At 45.0% G+C, this 22,527-nt stretch overlaps 2 protein-coding genes across 5 annotated transcripts in view; one reads left to right on the top strand and one right to left on the bottom strand.

Moving 5' to 3' along the window:
• The window catches only part of MIX23 (mitochondrial matrix import factor 23), a 37,567-nt gene extending 36,810 nt beyond the window's left edge, over positions 1–757 (bottom strand). For all 3 annotated transcript variants that reach the window (XR_013346752.1, XM_077823440.1, XM_077823432.1), the window contains exon 1: positions 651–757. Coding sequence is in view for 2 of the 3 variants with exons in the window: in XM_077823440.1 (XP_077679566.1) it covers positions 651–701 (51 nt within the window). In the remaining variant the exon portion in view is untranslated. The remainder of the gene's footprint in view (positions 1–650) is intronic.
• Positions 758–1,568: 811 nt separating this feature from the next.
• Positions 1,569–22,527, top strand: part of FAM162A (family with sequence similarity 162 member A) — a 42,281-nt gene continuing 21,322 nt past the window's right edge. The window contains exons 1-2 of one of the 2 annotated variants that reach the window (XM_077823447.1): positions 1,569–1,788; positions 20,172–20,303. In XM_077823447.1, the coding sequence (XP_077679573.1) occupies positions 20,186–20,303 (118 nt within the window). In that variant the 5' untranslated portion in view covers positions 1,569–1,788; positions 20,172–20,185. Of the gene's footprint in view, positions 1,789–12,002; positions 12,158–20,171; positions 20,304–22,527 lie in introns of those variants that run through there. The other variant, XM_077823446.1, reaches the window with a different exon arrangement.

Genomic DNA, 22,527 nt, shown 5'->3' with positions numbered 1-22,527 from the left:
CATTTATACTGGCAAAAAAAGTGCTTTGGGCAGTATTGTTTATTTTGCATAAGAGACTAGTATACGCTGTACTAGCAAAAATGACCTTTTTGCTGGTATACATTGCAGCTACACTAGGAGGGATAGGTGAAGACAATGGCCCAAGCACCCACCTGGTGCCTCAGACACCTTCCTTTAGAATCTTCCCCCACGACCAGTCTCTGCAATTTTCACCACCCCCGAGTCCTCCCCCACAAGCAGAAGGCTCCGATCCCCACTGGACACTTATCTCCCCGCCTCACCCCAACTTCTGGAAACACCCCTTGCTCCCAGTAGGGGAGAGGCATCTTGTCCCCCACGCTCCAGGGGAGGGGCGCCCGCCTGCCTTGTTTCCCCTCCTCTGCGCGGGGCGGCGGGAGCTCATGCCCCACGGTCAGTCAGGGTCCTGGGAGGACCCCGCCGCTCCCTCGGCCCCGCGCGGACGGAGGCCGGTGGGGGGCGGGGAAGAGGCCATTTGCCCCCCGGCTCCGCGTGGGGCAGAGCCGGCTGCTCCAACCCGCTCCCGTCACCTCCCGGCTGGAGGCAGGAACCGCTGCGGCCACCCCCAGGGCCCGGCTCACACCAGGCGCAGCGCCCGGCCACGGAGGGGCCCCAGCGGGCCCTGCTCGTACCTGGAACTCGGCAAAGTCCTCGCAGGTCCGGACTCCGCTGGGCGCCGCCATATTGGAGAGGCCGCGGAGCCCGACGCCGGCCAATCAGCGGGCAGCGGGGGTGACGCGTGGAGCGTCTGACGGGATTGGCTAGCAGCGCTCGCGGCCGCTCTTTGCAGAGCGCGCGGAGTGGCGCGAGCAGGGACGTGACTCGGGAGGAGCAAGGGCGCGAGTTCGCGTGCGTGGAGCGTGGCCGCAGCGCCGCGGCTGCCGGCGTGACGTTACGAGCTGCTCCCGCCACAGTTCGCCGCGGGCGGCAGTTGTTGGCATCTAGGCATTCGCTTTTGCGGCCATGTCACGATTTGCTGCCTCTGCCTTGCCTCAGCTGCTGGCCTGTGGGTAGCACGTTGTGAGTGGTGGGGACATCCCCATCGCATCTTCTACTGTTGTGAAACCTCGCCTTTAAATCTGGACACAAATAGTGGTAGTTTTGTAATTTGAAAAATCACTCTACAGAGTTAAACCTGAGGGTTGTTGTACGTAAAACCCTGAATGAAGGAGTTATCGCTTTTGTGACAGTCTGTACCTTGGGGGAGCATCCTGGAACCACCATATTCCTCATTTTCATATAATCATGATCTTACATATAAAGCCTGCCTTGTAAGGTATCAGGGGAAAGGTTAGTATGATCTGCTGAAAGTCATTTCTCTATCTATATATGTGTATCATTAATGCATATGAAGTTATGAGAATTGTGTTGTATGGTTGTCAGCATGCTGCAGGTTGGGGGACCAGCCAGATATTAGCTCCCTAGTAAAGAAAGTAACTAACACCTAGGTGGGGTGTCAATCAACCCACCAACAATCATTGTCCCGCAAAGGAACTACAATACAATGGCTCACCTGCATGAGGCCACACCAGGGGAATTGCTCAACTTTGCCTGGATACTTAGCCATGTACCCAGACATGCCTGGACTTGTTTTCCAAGCACATGGACTAAGGGTATAAAACAGAGTGGCCACAGGCTTGACCTTCTCCTGACTCCACCTATGCTACAAGCAACTAAGACACTGAGAAGAAGACACAACACCAACAGAGGCGTTTGGCCCAGATTTCAAGGGTGGAATCTGTACACTAAAGGGCTGCAATATCCAGTGGGGTGAGAAAAAAAACTGCTTAATTTAGTTGTTGCCTGGTCTATATGGTTGAGAGCTCAGACTGTATGGTTATATTTTATTTCTTTTGGTAACTAACTCTGACTTTTTGCTTATCACTTAATATCACTTAAAATCTAGCTTTTATAGTCAATAAATTTGTGTAATTGTTTATCTTTACCAGAGACTTTGGATGAAGTGTGGGCAAATCTGCTCAGGTTTGCAAAGGCTGGTGTATGTCCACTTTCCATTGATGAAGTGGTGAACCAGTTAATAAATCTGCATTGCTTGTCTTGCAGTGCAAGATGGTATATTCCTGAGATACAGTGCTGGGAGAGCTGGGGGTGATTTGGCTCAGGTCCCTTTCTCTGTTTGATTCATGAATGGCTCTGGGAGCATTAATACAATCTAGCTGGGTGTGGGGCTTCACATGCTGTTATGCTGAGAGATAACAGTGCCTGGAGGCATGTGCTGCTGGGCACTAGCGAGCCATTGTGAGAGAAAGCCCAGGCTGGAGAGAGTTAAGGGGGCACAGCAGTCCCACGCTGCAACCCGGGGATCCCGTCACATCTTTATTAGTCTTTTTCCTTTGTAAATTGCAGTTTCTGTAGTAAACAAACATATAATGCACATAAAACATTGAAAATAGCATAAAGCATTGTAAACAGTATTTGGAATACTTATGAATACCATTTACTCAGAGGCTGTTAGGCAAAAAATCTACCATTGTTCTTTATACAGACCCCACCCCATCCCTGCTTTGTTACTGCTACACATATTGTACAAGTTCCCAACACAAAATTTGCACTTTTGTACTTTGGCACGCATATATGAATATATTGCTCTCTAAACTTATTTCAGAGAGATTTTCTCAGGCCTTTTCCTCATTGCTAAAACAGACATGCCTTATTCTCACTGTGTTTTTTTCCCCTCAGAATAGCTCCTGCACGTTAGTTACCCTGATGTTTAAAAAAAAACAAAAAAATCACCTTTTTTAGCAGTGAGGAAAAGGCCTCAGGGCTAGATTCTCAAAGGGACATAGGCATTGTGGTGCCAAGCATCACAATGCCTAACTTTCAGGGACCTAGAAAATCAGTGGAACACCACTGCAATTTACAAAGGCTAAATTAGGCACCTAGGCTTAGGCTCCCTATGCAACGAATGGGAATAGATAGGCACTTTAGAATGGGATTAACAAAAACCAGCATACTAGCCTAAACTAACCAATGGGAAATGCTGATATGAGGGGTATGTCATAAACCCTTCCCCCTCACAGAATTGGCAACCTAAATCTGAGCTGCCTAGGAGTGCTTATCTCCACTAACAATTCACAACTAGGAACTCCTGTCCTGGAGTCAGGCAGCTTAAGAAGCCTAAATTTACACTTGTGAGAATAAGTGAGGCCACAGGAAGAGGTGATGGTGTGGTGCCCACCTTATAACTTATAGTCCAGTGGTTAGAGCCTTAACCTAGGATGTGGGAGACCCCTGTTCAAATTCTTTCTCTCCCTCTACCAGAATGGGGGAATGAACCCTGGTCTCCCAAATCCCAGGTGAGTGGTCTAACCACTGCACTAAAAATTATACGGTAGGCAATAACACTGCCACCACTACCACCTCTTCCGGACAGATTTTGAATGGGAACTGATCCATTCAGCAGGCAGCCCCTGAGCATGCCTGCCAGATTAGGCCTTGCATGCAAGATAGGCATTTGTCCACCTGTCTTTCCTCGATTGTTAATCACACTGGGGCTTAGGTGGGAGATAGGCATCCAGATGCCTAGAGTGAGGCAGCAGTGCACATGTTCAGAGGCAGCAATTTAGGCACCTAGGGAACTTTTGTACTGAAAATGTAGGCACTGAGTTTAGGCACCTACAGGATTCACTGGGAGTTTTGTGAATTCCAGTGGAGTTTAAAACTGGGATTTAGGTACCTCAATCCGTAGGTGCCTATGTACCTGTGAATCTAGTCCAAGTCTCTATAAAGTGGCCCTAATATGTAGTGTACATACCGGGCTTCTTCAGATCTTGATAAGAATGTCAGTGACTTCCCTTTATTCAAAACACTTCTCGTGTTTTCAGCAAACCCATCCCTCACAGCAGATGTGCATGCGCTTTCACTGATATCACATGACTGTCTTAAGCAGATATATTGATAAAATTTCCCCCTGAGGCCTGACTGGCAGAGCTATCAGGTCAGTAAATGGGATGTGACAGTCCAAGTGGCTTGCCTACAATGAAATTGGTTAGTCTCTAAGGTGCCACAAGTACTCCTTTTCTTTTTAATGAAAGCTTTAGAGACAAATACAGAGCATGTCTAGTAACTGCAACACCCTATTTCTGGATGTTTCTGGATCAGGTGATTAGCCCCGCACTTTGCACATCTCAATGTCTTAGGTGAGCTGAAAATAATTTTATTACAGCCTATCAGACCTTTCTATATATTGCAATCATGGACTAATTCTTATTTCCATCATAATGTAGAAAGGTGTAAGAGACAATGCTGTGTTTGTAAATTAAATTTTCCTGGGAGCACATAGTTAGTAAACGATAAGGTTCACATCATGTGTGGTTAGCAAGCAAGTATAAGCTGAGATTCAAGGAATCTTTATAGTTTGAAGCTCCAGAAATGTGGATCAGTTGATTCATTCTAATGGGACAAGAGTGCCACCACTCTATATCCATTGTTCATAGAAGGGATCATTGTACAAGAAGGCCAACAATCTCAATGGGCCCAGCAGGATCTACCATGATACTATCAGGCCTTCATTCTCTTCATCATGAAAAATGCCTTGATAAGTGCAGGGCAGAGAGAAGGAGTGAGATCACCTTACATGTTTTGACTGAAATAAACCAAGCCTCTGATGTTTGTAGCCAGACCAAAGGCAAAATGGAAAAACTCAGTCTGCAAAGTTCGTACAGTATTAACTGCTGCAGATTAGTTATCAGATAAGAAATGGACTTTATCAAGGTTTGTAAAACTGACTAATGTAAACAAAATATATTGGGAAAACTGCTCTCAGAAACAGAATCATTAACAAGGAATGTAAATTGCTTTATGCTAACTAATAGAAAATAGATGCATTCAGCTCACAAGCAAAATGTATGAATCAAATCATGAAATTTGGTTGTTGTAGCTATAAATGTGTTTAAAAAGGAGATGTTATGTAACCAGAATAAAACAGTCACTAGTAATGGATAAGTATAGTACATTATATTTAGAATTCTTTACATTCATGCTGAAACTATACTATAATTAGGTGCTGTACCTTTGCATAACTCTTGCTCTGTATACTGCAGGAGAGTACAATGCTTGAGAAATACACTCAACCCTCCAGCCTTTAGGTATTCTGCTGTGGTTGGCTGCTATTGATCTTCCATCTTGCAAATATGAATGGAGCCAGATAAAGTCTATAAGGTTTATGGTGTAAGCCAATATCATATACAATATTATATACAATATCACATATGTTTTTGTATATCTGTTAATTTGATTTATGTTAAGCTCTTCCAAAATGCTTTTGCTTACATTAAATTGTTTAACCAAAGGAAGATGTGAAGTATTGTCATCTCAGTGTTAGTTATAAAAATATTCCAAAGATCAAGGACAATACAAACAATATTGCTGATGCTTAGCTAACATGCCCTCTGTACCAATCTATAACTGGTGAGGGATGTCTCTAAGGTTTTGCTGGCTTCTAGAATATGGTCAAAAACAGGATAATAAACTAGTTACAAACTTTGTCCTGTGTACTGCAGGGACTGTGCAAGCCTAGCAAAAAGTCCTCAAAATATGTCAAAGGTAATAGATAAGAAGGATAAGGAATAATACAAAGAAATGGTGAAACCCTCAACACTAGTATATATGGAGGCAGAGTGAAGCTCAGATTGAGTCAAATGGCCAGCTGTACAACTGTCTCCCAGATCAGTGGTAACATATTGTTCTTCTTTTCTCCTTGCTGTTTTAATCTTTGACTTATAATCTTTGATTAATAAAGTTGATTAGGCCTATTTATTTGACAATTCTTGTTATCAAATTAAATCAAACCTGTATCAAATTTGAACCATAAACCATGTATTGACATTTTGTCATGTCAAAATTGATACCTGTAAAATGCTGTAAAGGCTTTTCTGCTCAGGCACCACTCAGGAGAGTTAAGATGAGTGCTCCATTGCTTTCTTCCTTCTCTTTGGATCTAAAAAAAAAAATCAAATGTGGGTTACACTTGGACTGTACAAAAATGTTCAAGACAGGTCAAAAGCTTGATGATTTACAGTGTTTTGGGAAAGGATTCCTGCAATCTTCTATGGTCAAAACTAAGTCACTTATTTCTGAATGAGAGCATCCACATGGGCTTCAGGAGTTGTAACTTATGTGCATTAACTTCACACCTTTCCTGTGCCTATGTAGGCAAGCCCTTAGTAAGTAAAGGGGAGGGAATAAAGGACATTGATGGGGGTGGGGGTGGGCTGCAGAGATTCAAATGCAAATAACTCTGATGGCAAAGGAACAGTGTTACTGACACAATCAGTGTCAGATTTGTCGAGCCATGAACAATTATGATGCATTTAACATCTGAGTCAGCATTACAGTCTGTGTCCTCAATGCTGAGAAAATGTACGTTGTTACCATGGTGTAGGGTCACCAGATGTCCTGATTTTATAGGAAGAGTTCCGATATTTCAGGCTTTGTCTTATATAGGCGCCTATTACCCCTCATCCCCTGTCCTGACTTTTCACACTTGCTATTTGGTCACCCTACCATGGAGTCACTTAACATGCATTAGCTCTCCCACTGTAAAACCACAGTGGGGACAAGGCACTTTGGTTTCACCAAAAGGCAAACTAGGTGAGATCAGCACTGTTAGAGAGCTTATTCCTTCACTCTCCCACTTCCCTGGTCTGTCTCGCATGAACAGAGAGCAACAATACCCGAAGTCGGAAGATGCAAACAATTGGATGTGTATTGGGGTGAACTGCCAGCAAGCTTAAATCCAAGTTCCTTTTTCCTTATTTTCGAATCCCAACTTACTTCCTGTTTGCCCCTAATTTATATAGTAATATTCTTAGCTATACCTTAACCACTCATTCTACTGAAATTTAACTAACCAATCCTAACATGTTGTAACATGATTAGCTAACCAATTATATCCCACCACCTTAATTAGTTTACACCCAGCAAAATTAATTATACAGCAGACAGAAACAATCACAGAACCAGACAGAGACCATGCAAATAAACAATAGCAAAGTGGGAACTATAATGACAAAACAATACAGAAGTGAGGATTTCACCACTACATCTATAAAGACATAAGGGTTTCCCAGCTGTGTCTATTGATAAGTGAGTTCTTACCAGACAGAAAACTATCAACCTAAATTTCCTTTTACATCTTCTAGGCTCTTCCCTTTCTCTGGAGGTGATAGATCAGATCACCTTCCTAACAGCCCCATATTGACTAGTTTGGAATGTGAGGATGTGACCTTCCTCTTGTCTCGCTTCCCAGCTTATGGCTCCCTCTGCTGCTTAGCTAAAAGCATTGCCCTAAGAACAGGGCCTCAGACTGTCACAGTGAGAGAAGGCCCTTACACAGATTTTTTCTTGTATACCTCTATTACTAGCTAAATGATAAACATATACCTACATTCTTAAAGTATAGGCCTTTACAGGCAGGCCTGAATGTCTGTATCATAACAAGCATTATGGCCATCCCTCTCCCTCCCCGCCCCGACCAGTGAAAGGAGCAACAGAATAATTCGTTTTAAAAAAACTTTGATTTTGGCTGTACAAAACAGTAAACTTATCAGAATGAAGAACATCACTTAACTGTATTATATCACAACATGTATCACACATAAAAGGCTATAAAATTAAAATATGCAATTAGAAATATAAACAATTCAGTAGATAAAAAACAAGAACTATGTATCTAACCAATGAAGTAACAGAAAAATAAACTGTGTGCTTCAGCGTTTGCAGGATGGGGGATTACAGAAATAAGGATTTTAAATAAAATGTAAATTAAAAAGGGAGGGAATCTTGTTACTTGAAGTTTAAAATGGTATTAAATGTTACAGGAATGTACAACCATTTTAGGTATATGGAAAAAGGTAACAGCAGAAGTATGGAGCTAGTGCATCCTAAAGGCTCAAACAAAAAGACAAATAAAACAAAACAAGATTGTATTTATTTAGTATTTTAATTTAATGACATTCAGGTACATGATTCATCATTTTTGAATTCTAGTGGTGGTCAATCTATCTTGGGGTTGTACATCTATCATTAGTAAATATTACAGTAGAAGTTTACCTTTGAAAACTATTTCATACAAGAAAGGCTCTTTAGGATCAGATTGCTAAAGGTATTTAGGTCACTAGTGGGATTTTCAAAATCATCTAGGTGCTTTCAACCTTTAAAAATGTGGCCTTTAGTGAATATTTGAGAATCAAGTTCTATACACAAGTGGCAACATGAAAAAGCACTAGCATGGTGCACAGAAAGGCAAAATAACACTTGACAAAGGAAATCCCATTGGCAGATCAAAGGAAACTGAAGAAGTTTTGACACCAACCCAGGAAATCAGTTAGCCTTGAAATCATATGATCCAAAAGAACCAATCTTGTATTATAAAAAAAAATAAATGTAAATTACAAAATTGCAATAAGAACAGGAAGTTTTATACTAGAAACATTGTGAGATGTGATTGCTGAAGCTACTAGCAACCATTAATATTTTCAATATTTATCTGCTACTAAAATGGAAATAGCTGTTAGAAGCTTCAGCAGTCACATCTCATTGTTTTTAGTATAACATCCTATTTTTACTGTGATTTTGTAACATACAGTTTTTAATTCCAAATGTTTATTCCATTTTCTTTTCATCTCTCTGCACAGTGTCAGCGAAGGTAAATGATGAAGTGCTAACAGTAATAAAAATAACATTTTAAAAAGTAAATAATTTAAAGGCATGAAATTGTATTTTCAGTGCATTACAAGAACAAGGCAGTCCAATTCAGGCAATCAGAAGAGCAAGTAAGCTAAATTTGTGAACTAGGTGTCTTCATGCTGATATATACACTGAGAGGGAGTCTTTTAAACTCTAAAACTAGAGCCCTGCATGGATACAAAAATGTGGATCCACATCCGACAGAACCAACCTGTGATCCAACCCACAATCCGCTAGCCGTCTTTTACCTGTATCTGCACCCACAGCAGCAAGCCTTCTTACAAGGGCTAGCAGGGTGGGTGGGGAAGCAGAGATGAGTGAGCGGGGAGCAGGATCTCAAGCAGAAGGGGCAGCAAGGGGACTGAGAGGAAGGGCTGGAGTCTCAAGGAGAAGGGGCAGCATGGGGTGGGGGAAAGGCACAGCACATCGCATGCTGCTCCCGGGGACTTGCAAGCGATGGCAGCAGCATGTGCATAACAGCTGGGCAGAGGGGTGGGGTGCTGGAGCCACGCCCATTACAATCCCAGTGGCTGGGGGCGGGCCCTGCTGCCCAGGAGCCAGCGGGCTGGGAGTGCAGCTGGTGCTGCCGGGCTGGGCCATGGAGGGGATGCAGGCGCTGCCTGAGCCGCTGGATAGGAAGCAGCACAGTGAACCGGTGCTAGACAGCCCCAACCCTGGCCTCCACCCCAGCCCCAGCCACTTGCTGCTCGCCGCAAGTCCTGAGTGCACTGTATGCCCCTCCCCTCCCCCGGGCTGCCTGAGCCAGATGCCATGGGACAGGTGCCACCAGGAGACCTGCGCAGTTGTATACGCATCCAATCCACTATCCAAAAAATGGTCCGCAGAGGCAAAAACCACTTATGGCAATTATATACTTTTGTAGGAGGTGCATGTAAAATATCTCACCAAATTCCATCTCTATTACCAGCACAATCTCTCATTTCAGATAGAGAAGCAAACCAGGACATGGTGCATTTACAAACCCAGCCCTGGGAAGCAGATGCTGAGATGTACCCTCCTGAGAGGGGGGAAATCAAAGCCCCTCTGCCACCTGCACGCTGTTTCTGTAACCAGTACCTACAGCCAAAGGGCTGAAACTAGGGGTGTTACCGCACCCCCTGGCTTGAAGTGGTTCCCACCTGTGATGTTGCACTCCATATTTTTTAAGGAAATATGCTTATGAGTGTAAATGTAATGTAACTGGAATATGCTTTATTCAAAAGGTCTCTTGTAAGGTATCATTACAAAGCTTCTAATCTACTGAGTGTGTTCATCCCATTTTTATGAATGTATCATTCTTGTATCTGAAGCTAGAAATATGAAGTATAACTTTGAAGTCCTACTGTAACTATGCAAAGTGTGGGCCATTAATGGTGGCTTGGAATCTTGATGGCTCCCATTAACTAGGACAATTGGTTGTAAATGGCTCTGTTTACTTGTCAGCCTTCCTGTGTTCTTGTGAGTCAGGCTGGAAAGAATGGAGGCTTGGGATCTCACAGGACATGTGATCATGTCACCTGAACTGGAATCCACCTTATACCTGGTGCTTTTCCATTTAGAAAGAGGTTTGGGGATCCAGAGAGACAAAAGATTCCTCCCTTGTGCCAAAGCTATAAAAAGGGGGTGGAACACAACAAAGAGGGCTGCCAGTCATGAAAAATCCCGGAGTTACCACCTGAGCTGGAACTAACAAGAACTGTACCAGGGGAAAAGTTTGGGCCCAGACTAAGCAGGAGTCTAGTCTGTGAAAGAAGCTTATTGGAATATCTCTGAGGGTGAGATTTACCTGTATTCAGTTTCTTAAATGTATTAGGCTTAGGCTTGCATGTTTTGTTTTATTTTGCTTGGTAACTTACTTTGTTCTGTCTGTTATTACTTAAAACCACTTAAATCCTACTTTTATATGTAATAAAATCACTTTTGTTTATTAGTAAACCCAGAGTAAGTGATTAATACCTGGGGGAGGAAACAGCTGTGCATATTTCTCTATCAGTGTTATAGAGGGCTGACAGTTTATGAGTTTACCTTGTATAAACTTTACACAGAGTAAAATGGATTTATTTGGGGTTTGGATCCCATTGGGAACTGGGTGTCTGTGTGTTGGAGACAGGAGTACTTGCTGAGTATTTTTTGTTTAGTCTGCAGCTTTGTGGGGCGTGGACCAGACCTGGGTCTGTGTTGCAGCAGACTGGCATGTCTGGCTGAAAAAGGCAGGGTTCTGGAGTCCCAAGCTGACAGAGAAAACAGGCTCAGAGGTAGTTTCAGCACATCAGATAACAGTACCAAGGGGGTCTCTGTGACCCAACACATTGTACCATCATCATATACAGGGTTTACAGTTTGGTTCAACGGCTCTCAGCTCCCCTGACAATGGTTCACCCCACCTGTGGAAAGTTTTATCCCCTCTGCCACTACCGCCGCCTCTCTTCCAGCTCCTTCCTAGGGTTGCCAACCCTCCCGGGGTTCGCCAAAAGTCTCACAGAATCAGGCCCTATCTCCTGGAGGCCACTGAAGCCAGACTGGGAGATTTTAGGTTGCTATAAGTCCAGTGATGTAGCAGAGCTAAGTCAGGCTCCCTGCCTGCCCTGGCCCTGCGCCACTCCCAGAAGCCCCCAGCATGTCCCTGCGGCCCCTGGGACGGGGTCAGGGGCGTCTCAGCGCACTGCCCCCACCCCGAGTGCTGACTCCACAGCTCCCATTGGCTGGGAACTGAGGCCAATGGGAGCTGCGGGGGCGCTGCTTGTGGGCACAGGCAGCGCACGGAGTCATCTTCCTGCCCCCCAGGGCAGCAGGGACATGCCGGCTGCTTCTGGGAGCAGTGTGGGGCCAGGGCAGGCAGGGAGTCTGACTTAGCCCTGCTGCGCCGCTGCCCGGGAGCCGCCAGAGGTAAACGCTTCCTGGCCAGAGCCCACACCCCAAACTCCCTCCCAGGGCCTGCACCCCCCCCAACCTAGTGAAAGTGAGTGAGGGTGGGGGAGGCACAGCAAGTGACAGAAGGCAGGGCGATGGAGCGAGTGGGGCGGGGCCTAGGGGAAGGGGCGGGGCAGGGTATTTGGGTAGGTGTGGTGAGGCAGTGGGCAACACTACTCCTTCTCCCTGCACCCGATTTGGCCCCTGTCCGGCCTCCGCCTCCAGCGGCTTGACTCCCCTGCGCTCCCACCGTGCCCCAGCTCAGACTCCGCCCCGCACGGGGGAGGGCCGCGCCAGCGCTGCTAGGGCGCATGCTCGCTGAGCGGGCGCAGAGCCGCAGAGCGGCCAGGGAGGGACTCGGCGGGGGCTGACCCTTCTCGCGCCCCGTCGCTCGGAGTCGCGGCTGGGTAGTGACGTGGGAGAGGCTCCGCCCCAGCCTGGCACCGTCCGAGAGACTCGACCCCGCGGGGACGGAGGTTGGACGCGCCCGGGGCCAGCACCATGTGGGCCGCCGCCGCCGGTGAGTGACGGCGGGGACCTCGGGAGCGATGGGGCGGAGCCTGGCCTCGGGCAGGGGCGCCGCCACCTGGCCGGTGTCGTGGGGGGGCGAAGGCGGGGGGGGCAGCAAGCTGATCCGGTGGTGAGCCGTGGGGTGGCGTGGGGGAGCGGCACGTGCGGCGCGGGGGCCTCGGCGGGCGGTGGGACCAGCGCGTGGCTCTTGGGCGTGCGGGGAAAGCCGCGTTCAAGACCGCAGATTGCTCTTTTAGTTCCAGTCTTCATTGCTTCACTGCGCCTGTCAAACTCAGGTTCAGGCGTTCAGACTTCATGGGCCCATGTTCTAGTCAGGACGGAGGCTCCCTTGAACTAGGGTCTGAAAAGCCAACTTTGCCAGGTCTACTTCAGATCAGAGAGTGGTGGAGACAAGTAGCGTCCCTTTCATCTTCTCTATCTAGCTTCATTCCATGGGGTTTCACCTCTCTTCCTTAATTTGTTTCCTTGATGCATAGTCTAGCAAACAGAAAAGGAGTACTTGTGGCACCTTAGAGACTAACCACATGCATCCGATGAAGTGAGCTGTAGCTCACGAAAGCTCATGCTCAAATAAATTGGTTAGTCTCTAAGGTGCCACAAGTCCTCCTTTTCTTTTTGTCTAGCAAATGTTGCACCACTTCCTCCCGCTCCCTGCCCTACCCCAGATTCTGACTCCCTGGCCCATTGTCCCTAGCCACTTCCAAAGTGTCAGATAATGTTAGACCTGCTCTAAATCTCAGTCATGGGAAGTGGTGAAACCCTGGAATTAATTAATAGTAATTTTTAAAATTTCCCTGCTAGTGATGAAATATTTTGTAGTGTGTGCTTCAGTGTAACATTTAAAATCTCAGTGTGGTTAATGAAAAGGACTGGAAGTGAAAATGTGACCTGCATTCTTCAGAGGTAAAAATCTATTCCTCTTTTTCACCAGTCCTTCTCTTTTGATGACTGCAACAAAAGATCATCCTACTAACAGCTTATTATTCTCTTGATTTGTGGCATAGATTGGGGTCCCTAACTTTTTGGCTGCATAAGCCCTTAGTTGCAAAATGGGGTTGCCTATACTTAAAACACTGCAGCAGCACAGTTGCATCCCTGCAGGGAAGACGCTACATTTAAAGATAGGAAGGTTTCATCTGTAGGTGTAGGTATTTCACCTGCCTGAGAGAGGGCAGCTAGGTCCACAGGAGAATCCTCCCGTTAACCTAGTGCTGTCTACGTTAAGGGTTAGGTAGGTTTAACTGTGTCACTCAGATGCGGATTTTTCACACCCATGATCAAGGTAATTATACTGACCTAATTTCCTGGCACAGACCTGCCCTACTGTTTCCTGTGACCCCAGGCAGCAACAAAACAACTTAGTTACCAACAAATTAATACATTAAGTATGTTTAGTGTCCTCTAATGTGACACAAGCACTCGCATATTACGACATAGCTTCTTGAAGTCCAGCCCTGTGATAGAAATTGCGCATCTAATCTCCGATGTGACACCAATGGTAGATTGATACCAAAACTTGATGGACAGAAGTGTGCTGAATTCAGCTTCACACAAATTTGTGCTGGCAAATGGCACTGTCAGTATCAAGGTGCATGTTGCTGCATGTTGAGAGTGCAGGATATTCATTCTTGGCAGTGAACCGGAACTAGGGGGGAGAAAGTTGAGCATAAGTTTGATCACAGGAAATTTCAATGAGCTGTTCAGTTTCAGTTGCTGGCAAATCCATGGCATCAGGCTTAAACTGAAATGGGGTTTGCACCCAGTCATATTCTCACATCTAAGTCCTAGTCCAGTGCCTTAACCACAAGACTATTCTTCCTCCCCAGTGTATGAAGCTTTTATCTATAGGACCTTCGCTAAAGTTTCCGAACAACAATACACAAATTTAGCTCTGTGATTGCAGACTTTAAAGATCAAAAGGTAGAGAGTTAATGTTACTGCAGCTTTCATTTCTGCTTTGTTCAAAAGCAATATTGTCAAACCAAAGCATTCAATAAATTAAGAATTAACCCTCAGAAATAATGAGATTTACTTAAAATCATGAGATGAAAATACATTTTGGTTTCTTATTTGCTTTCTAGTTTTTGAACCTTCAGGGTATACTTGGGTCATAATTTTCAAGCTCTCTGTAACCACCAGGGCTAAAAATTTACTTTTTTTATGTGAAAGCTGATATTTCATGTAATCACTTGACTCCACATATTGGGGTTTTAAGAAAAATACCAAATACTGTGAGGCTTGGCAACATTGAACAGGGTGGCATGTCCTATCTCCTAGAGTACAGCAATGTGAGCTAAAACCCATTGCTTCTTTGCAAGTCCTTTAAGGCCAATGTGCCTGGAACTTATGTCCTTTTTTGCTTCTTTATGAAGACTTTAAAAAAAAAAAAAAAACCAAAACTTTTGAAGTTTAGCGGGTTTTTTCTGCTTGTTTTTAACATTTAGATGTTCAGGTTCTGTCATGGCTGGAAGGGGTTATGTCTAGAGGACTAGTGAAAGAGCCAAGACATCACAAGAGCCAAGAGAATGAAAGTTATGCTGCCTTATATTTTTTGGTGGTTACACTTAAATTTTTGGAGGGGGTTTGGTTTCCTCTTCCTCCCCCTTAACACTTGTTTAACTTTAGTGACTAACATTTTGGGTCAACAAAGCCTTTTTTAAAGAATCAGCACCCTTACCCTTTTACTTAAGGAGTCACAGTAAACACTCCCGAGTCCTCCCAGAGATCTTACAGCAAAACCAGGGAAGTTTAGACTTAACATTCCAGGTAATTCTAACGTTTAAAATAAAAAAAAACTGGGGAAAAAACCCTATTTACTAATCCAGCATAAGGAGTAAAAAGGGACTAAGCCTAACATTTTTTTTTTAAAGGTGCCCTTGCAAAGGATTTTTAGTGCCTGAATTTTCCTCATTATAACTTTTCTAACAGTTTATAGATTCTAAGGCTGGAAGGAACCATTGTGATCATCTGCTCTGACCTTCTGTATAGCGCAGGCCATAGAATTTCCCCAAAATAGTTCCTATTTTTTGTAGATATGAATTTTCTTCTGTTACACAATAAGGCAGCTGTCTCAATACTGTAAACTTCTGCTTTGCTATTGCTACCTCTGCCTCAAGTTTCTGACTTGGCCCTGGTCTAAACTACAAGTTTAGGTCGAATTTAGCAGTGTTAGATCGTTTTAACCCTGCATCCGTCCACACAACGAAGCCATTTTTGTTGACTTAAAGGTCTCTTAAAATCAGTTTTTGTACTCCTCCCCGACGAGGGGATTAGCGCTGCAATGGACATCGCTGGGTCAGAAGACGAAATGCCAAAATGTTTTAAAAAATCTTCAAGGGCATGAAGGACAGAGACTATAACAGGGACCTGCAGCAGTGCTGTGTGAAAATTAAGGAGCTCAGGCAAGCCTACCAAAGAGGCAAACAGCCGCAATGCGGGAGGACTGCATGAGCTCAGAGAACATTTCATGGCGAGTGTGTTTTTTTTCGCCGCCTTATCTGTGCTAGCCTCTGGGAGGGAGATGATGGGGGAGTGTTCAAACATTTGCAGCTGCGGGAGGGAAAAAAAGGGAGAGAAGTATTTAAAAAGACACATTTTAGAGAACAATGGGTAGACTCTTTCACGGTGAACCAAGCTGTTAACATTACATAGTACATGTGGTTTCGGTACAAGGTCGCATTTTGCCTCTTATATTGAGGGCTGCCGGTTTGGTGTGAGAGATCACACACGCAGGGCCAGGCAACAGAATTCAGCTTGCAGGCAGCCATGGTAAGCCACTGTCTTTTGGCTTCTTTAACCTTCATAACATGTGGGAATGTTTTCAAACAGCAGCGCCCTCATTTCCCATACCAAGCACCCATTGGGTTGGCCATTTAAAATGGGTTGACCATTTAAAAGGAGGGGCTGCGGTTTTTGGGTTAACGTGCAGCACAAACCCAGCTTAACACCCTCCCCACGCACACACACACAATTCTCTGGGATGATCGCTTCACCCCTCCCCCCACTGTGTGGCTAACAGCGAGGAGGATTTCTTTTCAGCCACAGGCAAACAGCCCAGCAGGAATGGCCAGCTCTGAATGTCCCCTTAATTAAATACCCCTATTTCAACCAGGTGACCATGAATAATATCACTCTCCCGAGGATAACACAGAGAGATAAAGAACAGATGTTGCTTGAATGCAAGCAAACACTGGGACCATATGCTGCCATACTTTGTTATGAAATGATTCCAGACTATGTGCTACTGGCCTGGTGTGATAAAGTGTCCTACATGGAGGACGGAATAAGGCTGCCCTCCCCAGAAACCTTTTGCAAAGGCTTTGGGAGTACCTCCAGAAGAGCTTCATTGAGATGTCCCTGGAGGATTTCCGCTCCATCCCCAGACATGTTAACAGACTTTTCCAGTAGCTGTACTGGCTGCGAATGCATCCCAAGTCTTCAGGGTAAATTAATCATTAAACACGCTGCTTTTAAACCATGTATTATATTTACAAAGGTACACTCACCAGAGGTGCCTTCTCCGCCTTCAAGGTCTGGGAGCCTGCCTTGGGAGGGTTGGGAGGGTATTGGATCCAGGGTGATAAACAGTTCTTGGCTGTCCGGGAGAACAGTTTCACCCTCCTCCTCATCTTCCTCGTTCCCTGAATCGTCATCCCTGTTGCATGAGACTCCCCCCTTGCAGGAGTACACGTACAGGGGTGGGACAGTGGTAGGAGCACCCCTAGAACTGTATGCAGCTCAAATGTTTGAACACTCCCCCTATCATCTCCGTCCCAGAGGCTAGCACAGATAAGGCGAAAAAAAACGCACTCGTGATTAAATGCTCTCTGAGCTCATGCAGTCCTCCCACATTGAAAGAGCTCAGCAAAATGCGTGGAGACAAGCAATGTCAGAGTCCAGGAAAGCACAAAATGAACGCGAGGACAGGAGGCGGGAGCAAGAGGAGAGGTGGCGGCAGCGTGATGAGAGGAAGTAGGATGCAATGCTGAGCCTACTGGAGGATCAAACTAATATGCTGTGGCATATGGCTGAGCTGCAAGAAAGGCAGCAGGAGCACAGACCGCAGCTGCAGCCCCTATGTAACCACCTGCCCTCCTCCCACAAGTTCCATAGCCTCCTCTCCCAGACCCCCAAGAATGCGGGGGCGGGAAGCCCTCCGGGCACCCAAGCACTTCACCCCAGAGGACTGCCCAAGCAACAGAAGGCTGGCATTCAATAAGTTTTGAAGTGCAGTGTGGCCTTGTCCTTCCCTCCTCCACCACCCCACCCGGTGCTTCCTTCCTCCCCCACCCCTCCCAGGCTACCTTGGCAGTTATCCCCCTATTTGTGTGACAAATTAATAATGCATGAATTTGAAACAACAATTATTGCCTTTGCAAGCAGTGATTGAAGTGGGGAGGTCAGTTGGCTTACAGGGAAGTAGAGTGAAGCAAGGGGGCGGGTTTTGATCAAGGAGAAACAAACAGAACTGTCACACCATAGCCTGGCCAGTTTTCAAAGCTTCTCTGATGCGCAGCGCACCCAGCTGTGCTCTTCTTATCGCCCTGGTGTCTGGCTGTGCATAGTCAGCAGGAAGGCGATTTGCCTCAACCTCCCACCCTGCCATAAACATCTTCCCCTTACTCTCATGGATATTGTTGAGCACACAGCAAGCAGTAATAACAATGGGAATATTGGTTTCGCTGAGGTCTAACCAAGTCAGTAAACTTTGCCAGCGCACTTTTAAACGTCCAAATGCGCATTCTACCACCGTTCTGCACTTGCTCAGCCTATAGTTGAACAGCTGCTGACTACTGTCCAGGGTGCCTCTGTATGGCTTCATGAACCATGGCATTAAGGGGTAGGCTGGGTCCCCAAGGATAACTATAGGCATTTCAACTTCCCCAATGGTTATTTTCTGGTCTGGAAAGTAAGTCCCTTGCTGCAGCTGTCCAGACAGACCAGAATTCCTGAAGATGCGAGCGTCATGTACCTTTCCTGGCCATCCCACGTTGATGTTGGTGAAACATCCCTTGTGATCCACCAGTGCTTGCAGCACCATTGAAAAGTACCCCTTGCGGTTTATGTACTGGCTGCCAAGGTGGTCCGGTCCCAAGATAGGAATATGGGTTCCATCTATCGCCCACCACAGTTTTAGGGAATCCCATTGCAGCAAAGCCATCCACTATGACCTGCACATTTCCCAGAGTCACTATCCTTGATAGTGATTGCGTTGGCTACTTGGATCACAGCAGCCCCCACAGTAGATTTGCCCACTCCAAATTGATTGCCGACTGACGGGTAGCTGTCTGGCGTTGCAAGCTTCCAGAGGGCTATCGCCACTCACTTGTGAACTGTGAGGGCTGCTCTCATCTTGGTATTCTTGTGCCTCAGGGCAGGGGAAAGCAAGTCACAAAGTTCCATGAAAGTGCCCTTACGCATGCGAAAGTTTCGCAGCCATTGGGAATCATCCCAGACCTGCAACATTATGTGGTCCCACCAGTCTGTGCTTGTCTCCTGGGCCCAGAATCAGCGTTCCATGGCATGAGCCTGCCCCATTGCCACCAGGATGTCCAAATTGTCGGGGCCCGTACTTTGAGAGAAGTCTGTGTCCATATCCTCATCACCCTTATCACTCCGCTGCTGTCGCCTCCTCGCCTGCCCTTGCAGGTTCTGGTTCTGAACATACTGCAGGATAATGCGCGAGATGTTTACAGTGCTCATAACTGCCGTGGTGATCTGGGCGAGCTCCATGCTTGCTGTGGTATGGCGTCTGCAGGAGAGCAGAGTTGCAGCGGAAGCGGTGGCTGACGACGGATGCCACGAGAATAGATATTTATAGAGAACAACGAGAGGACCTGTGAGGTGGATTCAGGAGAGCAGAGTTGCAGGGAAGTGGGAGCCCATGACAGCCAACATGGAGAAATTCGCTATCGAGACACGAGTAGGAGAGCAGAGTTGGAGAGGAAGTGGTGGTTGGATGACCAGTTTTGCAGGCCTAGTGCACCGTCTGCTGCCAGCAGCACCAGGACACAACAGCAGCAGTGTCGGTGAGCTGAGCGGGCTGCACGCTTGCTGTGGTATGGTGAGACAAGAGCAGGAGAGCAGAGTTGTAGCGGAAGCAGTGGTTCGATGATGACGGTTAGCAGTCCTACTGAACCGTCTGCTGAAAGCAGTATGGCATCCGCACGGAGAAAAGGCGTGAAACGATTGTCTGCCGTTGCTTTCACGGAGGGAGGGGAGACTGACGACATGTACCCAAAACCACCCGCGACAATGTTTTTGCCCCATCAGGCATTGGGAGCTTAACCCAGAATTTCAATGGGCGGCGGAGACTACGGGAACTGTGGGATAGCTACCCACAGTGCAACCCTCCAAAAGTCGACGCTAGCCATGGTACTGTGGACGCACCCCGCCGACTTAATGCGCTTAGTGGGGGACACACAATCGACTGTATAAAATCACTTCCTAAAAAATGGACTTCTATAAATTTGACCTAATTCCGTAGTGTAGACATACCCTTAGTTTTGGAGTATGACAAGCCTGGTGAAAACCTTGTGCACTTCCTTTAAGTGGCATTGCCTGGATTGAAAGTGAGGCATCTGAAAGCATGTAATCATGATACCTACAGGGTCAGTGTTTAGGAAAGTGCTTCCATGCTGCAGTTTTATGTAAGAGTATGGTCAAGATCAGGTGAAGTGCTGAGATATCAAACTTTTTTTTCTGTCAGTCTCTGTTATAACTCCGGAGGTCTGTCCCACCTTACGCATTAGATTTTTATTTTTTTCTAATTTCCTCGTATAAACACGTGCTTGCATATGTGTTCATATATTTAAAAAAAATCTATCTCAATGTAATGGATAACCAGGTCTACTGTAATTAAAGTTTAGAACAGTTTTCTGTTTAAAGCTCAACTCTTCTAAGTACTCTAAAATCTGCATGGTTACTCGGATTGCTTTGAAAATTTTTGAGTTACCTTTTGGATTCTGTTCAGCCCATTACCACCCCTTTCTTCTGATTTCTAGGCAGAGCTACTAAGATGCTGGAAAGGAATGTTCCCTCAATTCTGAGACCAACTAAAGGAATGGATCTGAAGATCAAGAGAGGTTTTTGCAGTAAATCACAGGAGGGGAGCAAACAAAAGCCTGAAGTAGGGGGTAAGCTTTTTGCTCTGAGATTCAAAGGTATCAGTGTTACTATTAGAGTAGCTACCAGGCTGAGGAACAAGTGTAAAGAACTGCTAAATAATCATTAAATCAAGAACATAGATCAAACGTCTTACATATATTTTTTACATTCATTCTAAAGGATACTCTTCACAATATGTTTTGTGTCAACCAGGTGTACGGACTATACATAGGGGTCATTATCACGTTGAAATGCAGCTATCTCTGGGAAGGAACATGGTAGTTCAAAAGCTCATAGCAATGTCAGCCAACAAGTTGGTTCAGAAAGTGAAAAATTTCTCGCACAATGAAAACTTTAGCAGGTATTTAGGTAGCCAGAATGTCCTGAGTAAGAATTTAGTCAAATACAAGGCTCTGCTCTTTTGAAAAGGACTTAAGTTTTCTCTCTCACTCAAAAGACAGAACTTTACACTTAGATGTCAAATCCAAGACTATCTGTATTACTAATCAAAGGAAAGCTTTTTCTTTTTAGGGACAGCCTTCTTTTCTTAGTAGGTTAAGAGGAGTTCTTGTTTGATAGTTTATGCATTCAGAATCTCCCAGTTGCATTCTGTAACTAATCACTTCCTTCCCACAATCAGTCTGTTTTTATATTTGTGAGTGTTGTGATAGTGTTGAGAATTCCTTAGCAGAGCCCTTCCCACAGCAGGGCAGTGATCCACTAGAAGTATGCTGCCTCTGCACTGCAGGATCATTTTGAGTTTGCCACTGACCTAGTTCATCCTTTAAGATGGGATTCCTTTTCCTTTCAAGTCAGTGATAGGTCTGGTATTCGATTTTATCTTTAAGATTAGAGTGAACAGTGATAATCTATACTGGACCCTCTGTGTAACAGACCAATTATTGGTTTGACTGTCGGAGCCAATGGGTAAAAAGTAGGGCTGTCAAGTGATTAAAAAAATTAATTGTGCGATTAATTGCACTGTTAATACAATACCATTTATTTAAATATCTTTGGATGTTTTCTACATTTTCTAATATATTTATTTTAATTACTACACAGAATACAAAGTGTACAGTGCTCACTTTATATAGTTACAGATATTTGCACAGTAAAAAACAAAAGAAATAGTATTTTCCAATTCACTTTATAGAAGTACTGTAGTGCAATCTCTTTATCATGAAAGTTGAACTTACAAATGTAGAATTATGTACAAAAAATAACTGCACTCAAAAATAAAACAATGTAAAACTTTAGAGCCTACAAGTCCATTCAGTCCTACTTCTTGTTCAGCCAATCGCTCAGATGAACAAGTTTGTTTACATTTGCTGCCGACTTTTTGTTTACAATGTCACCTGAAAGAGATAATAGGTATTTGCATGCCACTGTTGTAGCCGGTGTCACAAGATATTTATGTGCCAGATGCACTAAAAATTCATATGTCCCTTCATGCTTCAACCACCCTTCCAGAGGACATGCATCCATGCCAATGACGGGTTCTGTTCGATAACGAACCAAAACAGTGAGGACTAACACATGTTCATTTTCATGATCTGAGTCAGATGCCACCAGCAGAAGGTTAATTTTTTCTTTTGGTGGTTCAGTTCTGTCGTTTCTGCATCAGACTGTTGCTCTTTTAAGACTTCTGAAAGCATGCTCCACACCTCGTCCCTCTCAAATTTTGGAAGGCACTTCAAATTGTTAAACCTTCGGTCAAGTGCTGTAGCTATCTTTAGAAATCTCACATTGGTATCTTCTTTGCGTTTTGTCAAATCTGCAGTGAAAGCGTTCTTAAAACGAACAACATATGCTGGGTCATCATCCGAGAGTGCTATAACATGAAATATATGGCAGAATGCAGGTAAAACAGAGCAGGAGACATACCATTCTCCACCAGCGAATTCAATCACAAATTTAATTAACACTTTTTTTTTTTTTTTTTAAACGTGTGTCATCAGCATGGAAGCATGTCCTCTGGAATGGTGACCGAAGCATGAAGGTGCATACGAATGTTTAGCATATCTGGCACGTAAATACCTTGCAGTGCCAGCTACAAAAGTGCCATGCAAATGCCTGTTCTCACTTTCAGGTGACACAGTAAGAGGCAGGCAGCATTATGTCCTGTAAAAGTAAACAAACTTGTTTGTCTTAGCAATTGGCTGAACAAGAAGTAGGACTGAGTGGACTTAGTTTTGTTTTGGAGTGCAGTTATGTAACAAAAAAAAACCCTACATTTGTAAGTTGCACTTTCAC

The sequence above is a fragment of the Eretmochelys imbricata genome, chromosome 1 (genome assembly GCF_965152235.1).
Source record: "Eretmochelys imbricata isolate rEreImb1 chromosome 1, rEreImb1.hap1, whole genome shotgun sequence".
NCBI lineage: Eukaryota > Metazoa > Chordata > Testudines > Cheloniidae > Eretmochelys > Eretmochelys imbricata.
This window is presented reverse-complemented; position numbering and strand designations above follow the sequence as displayed.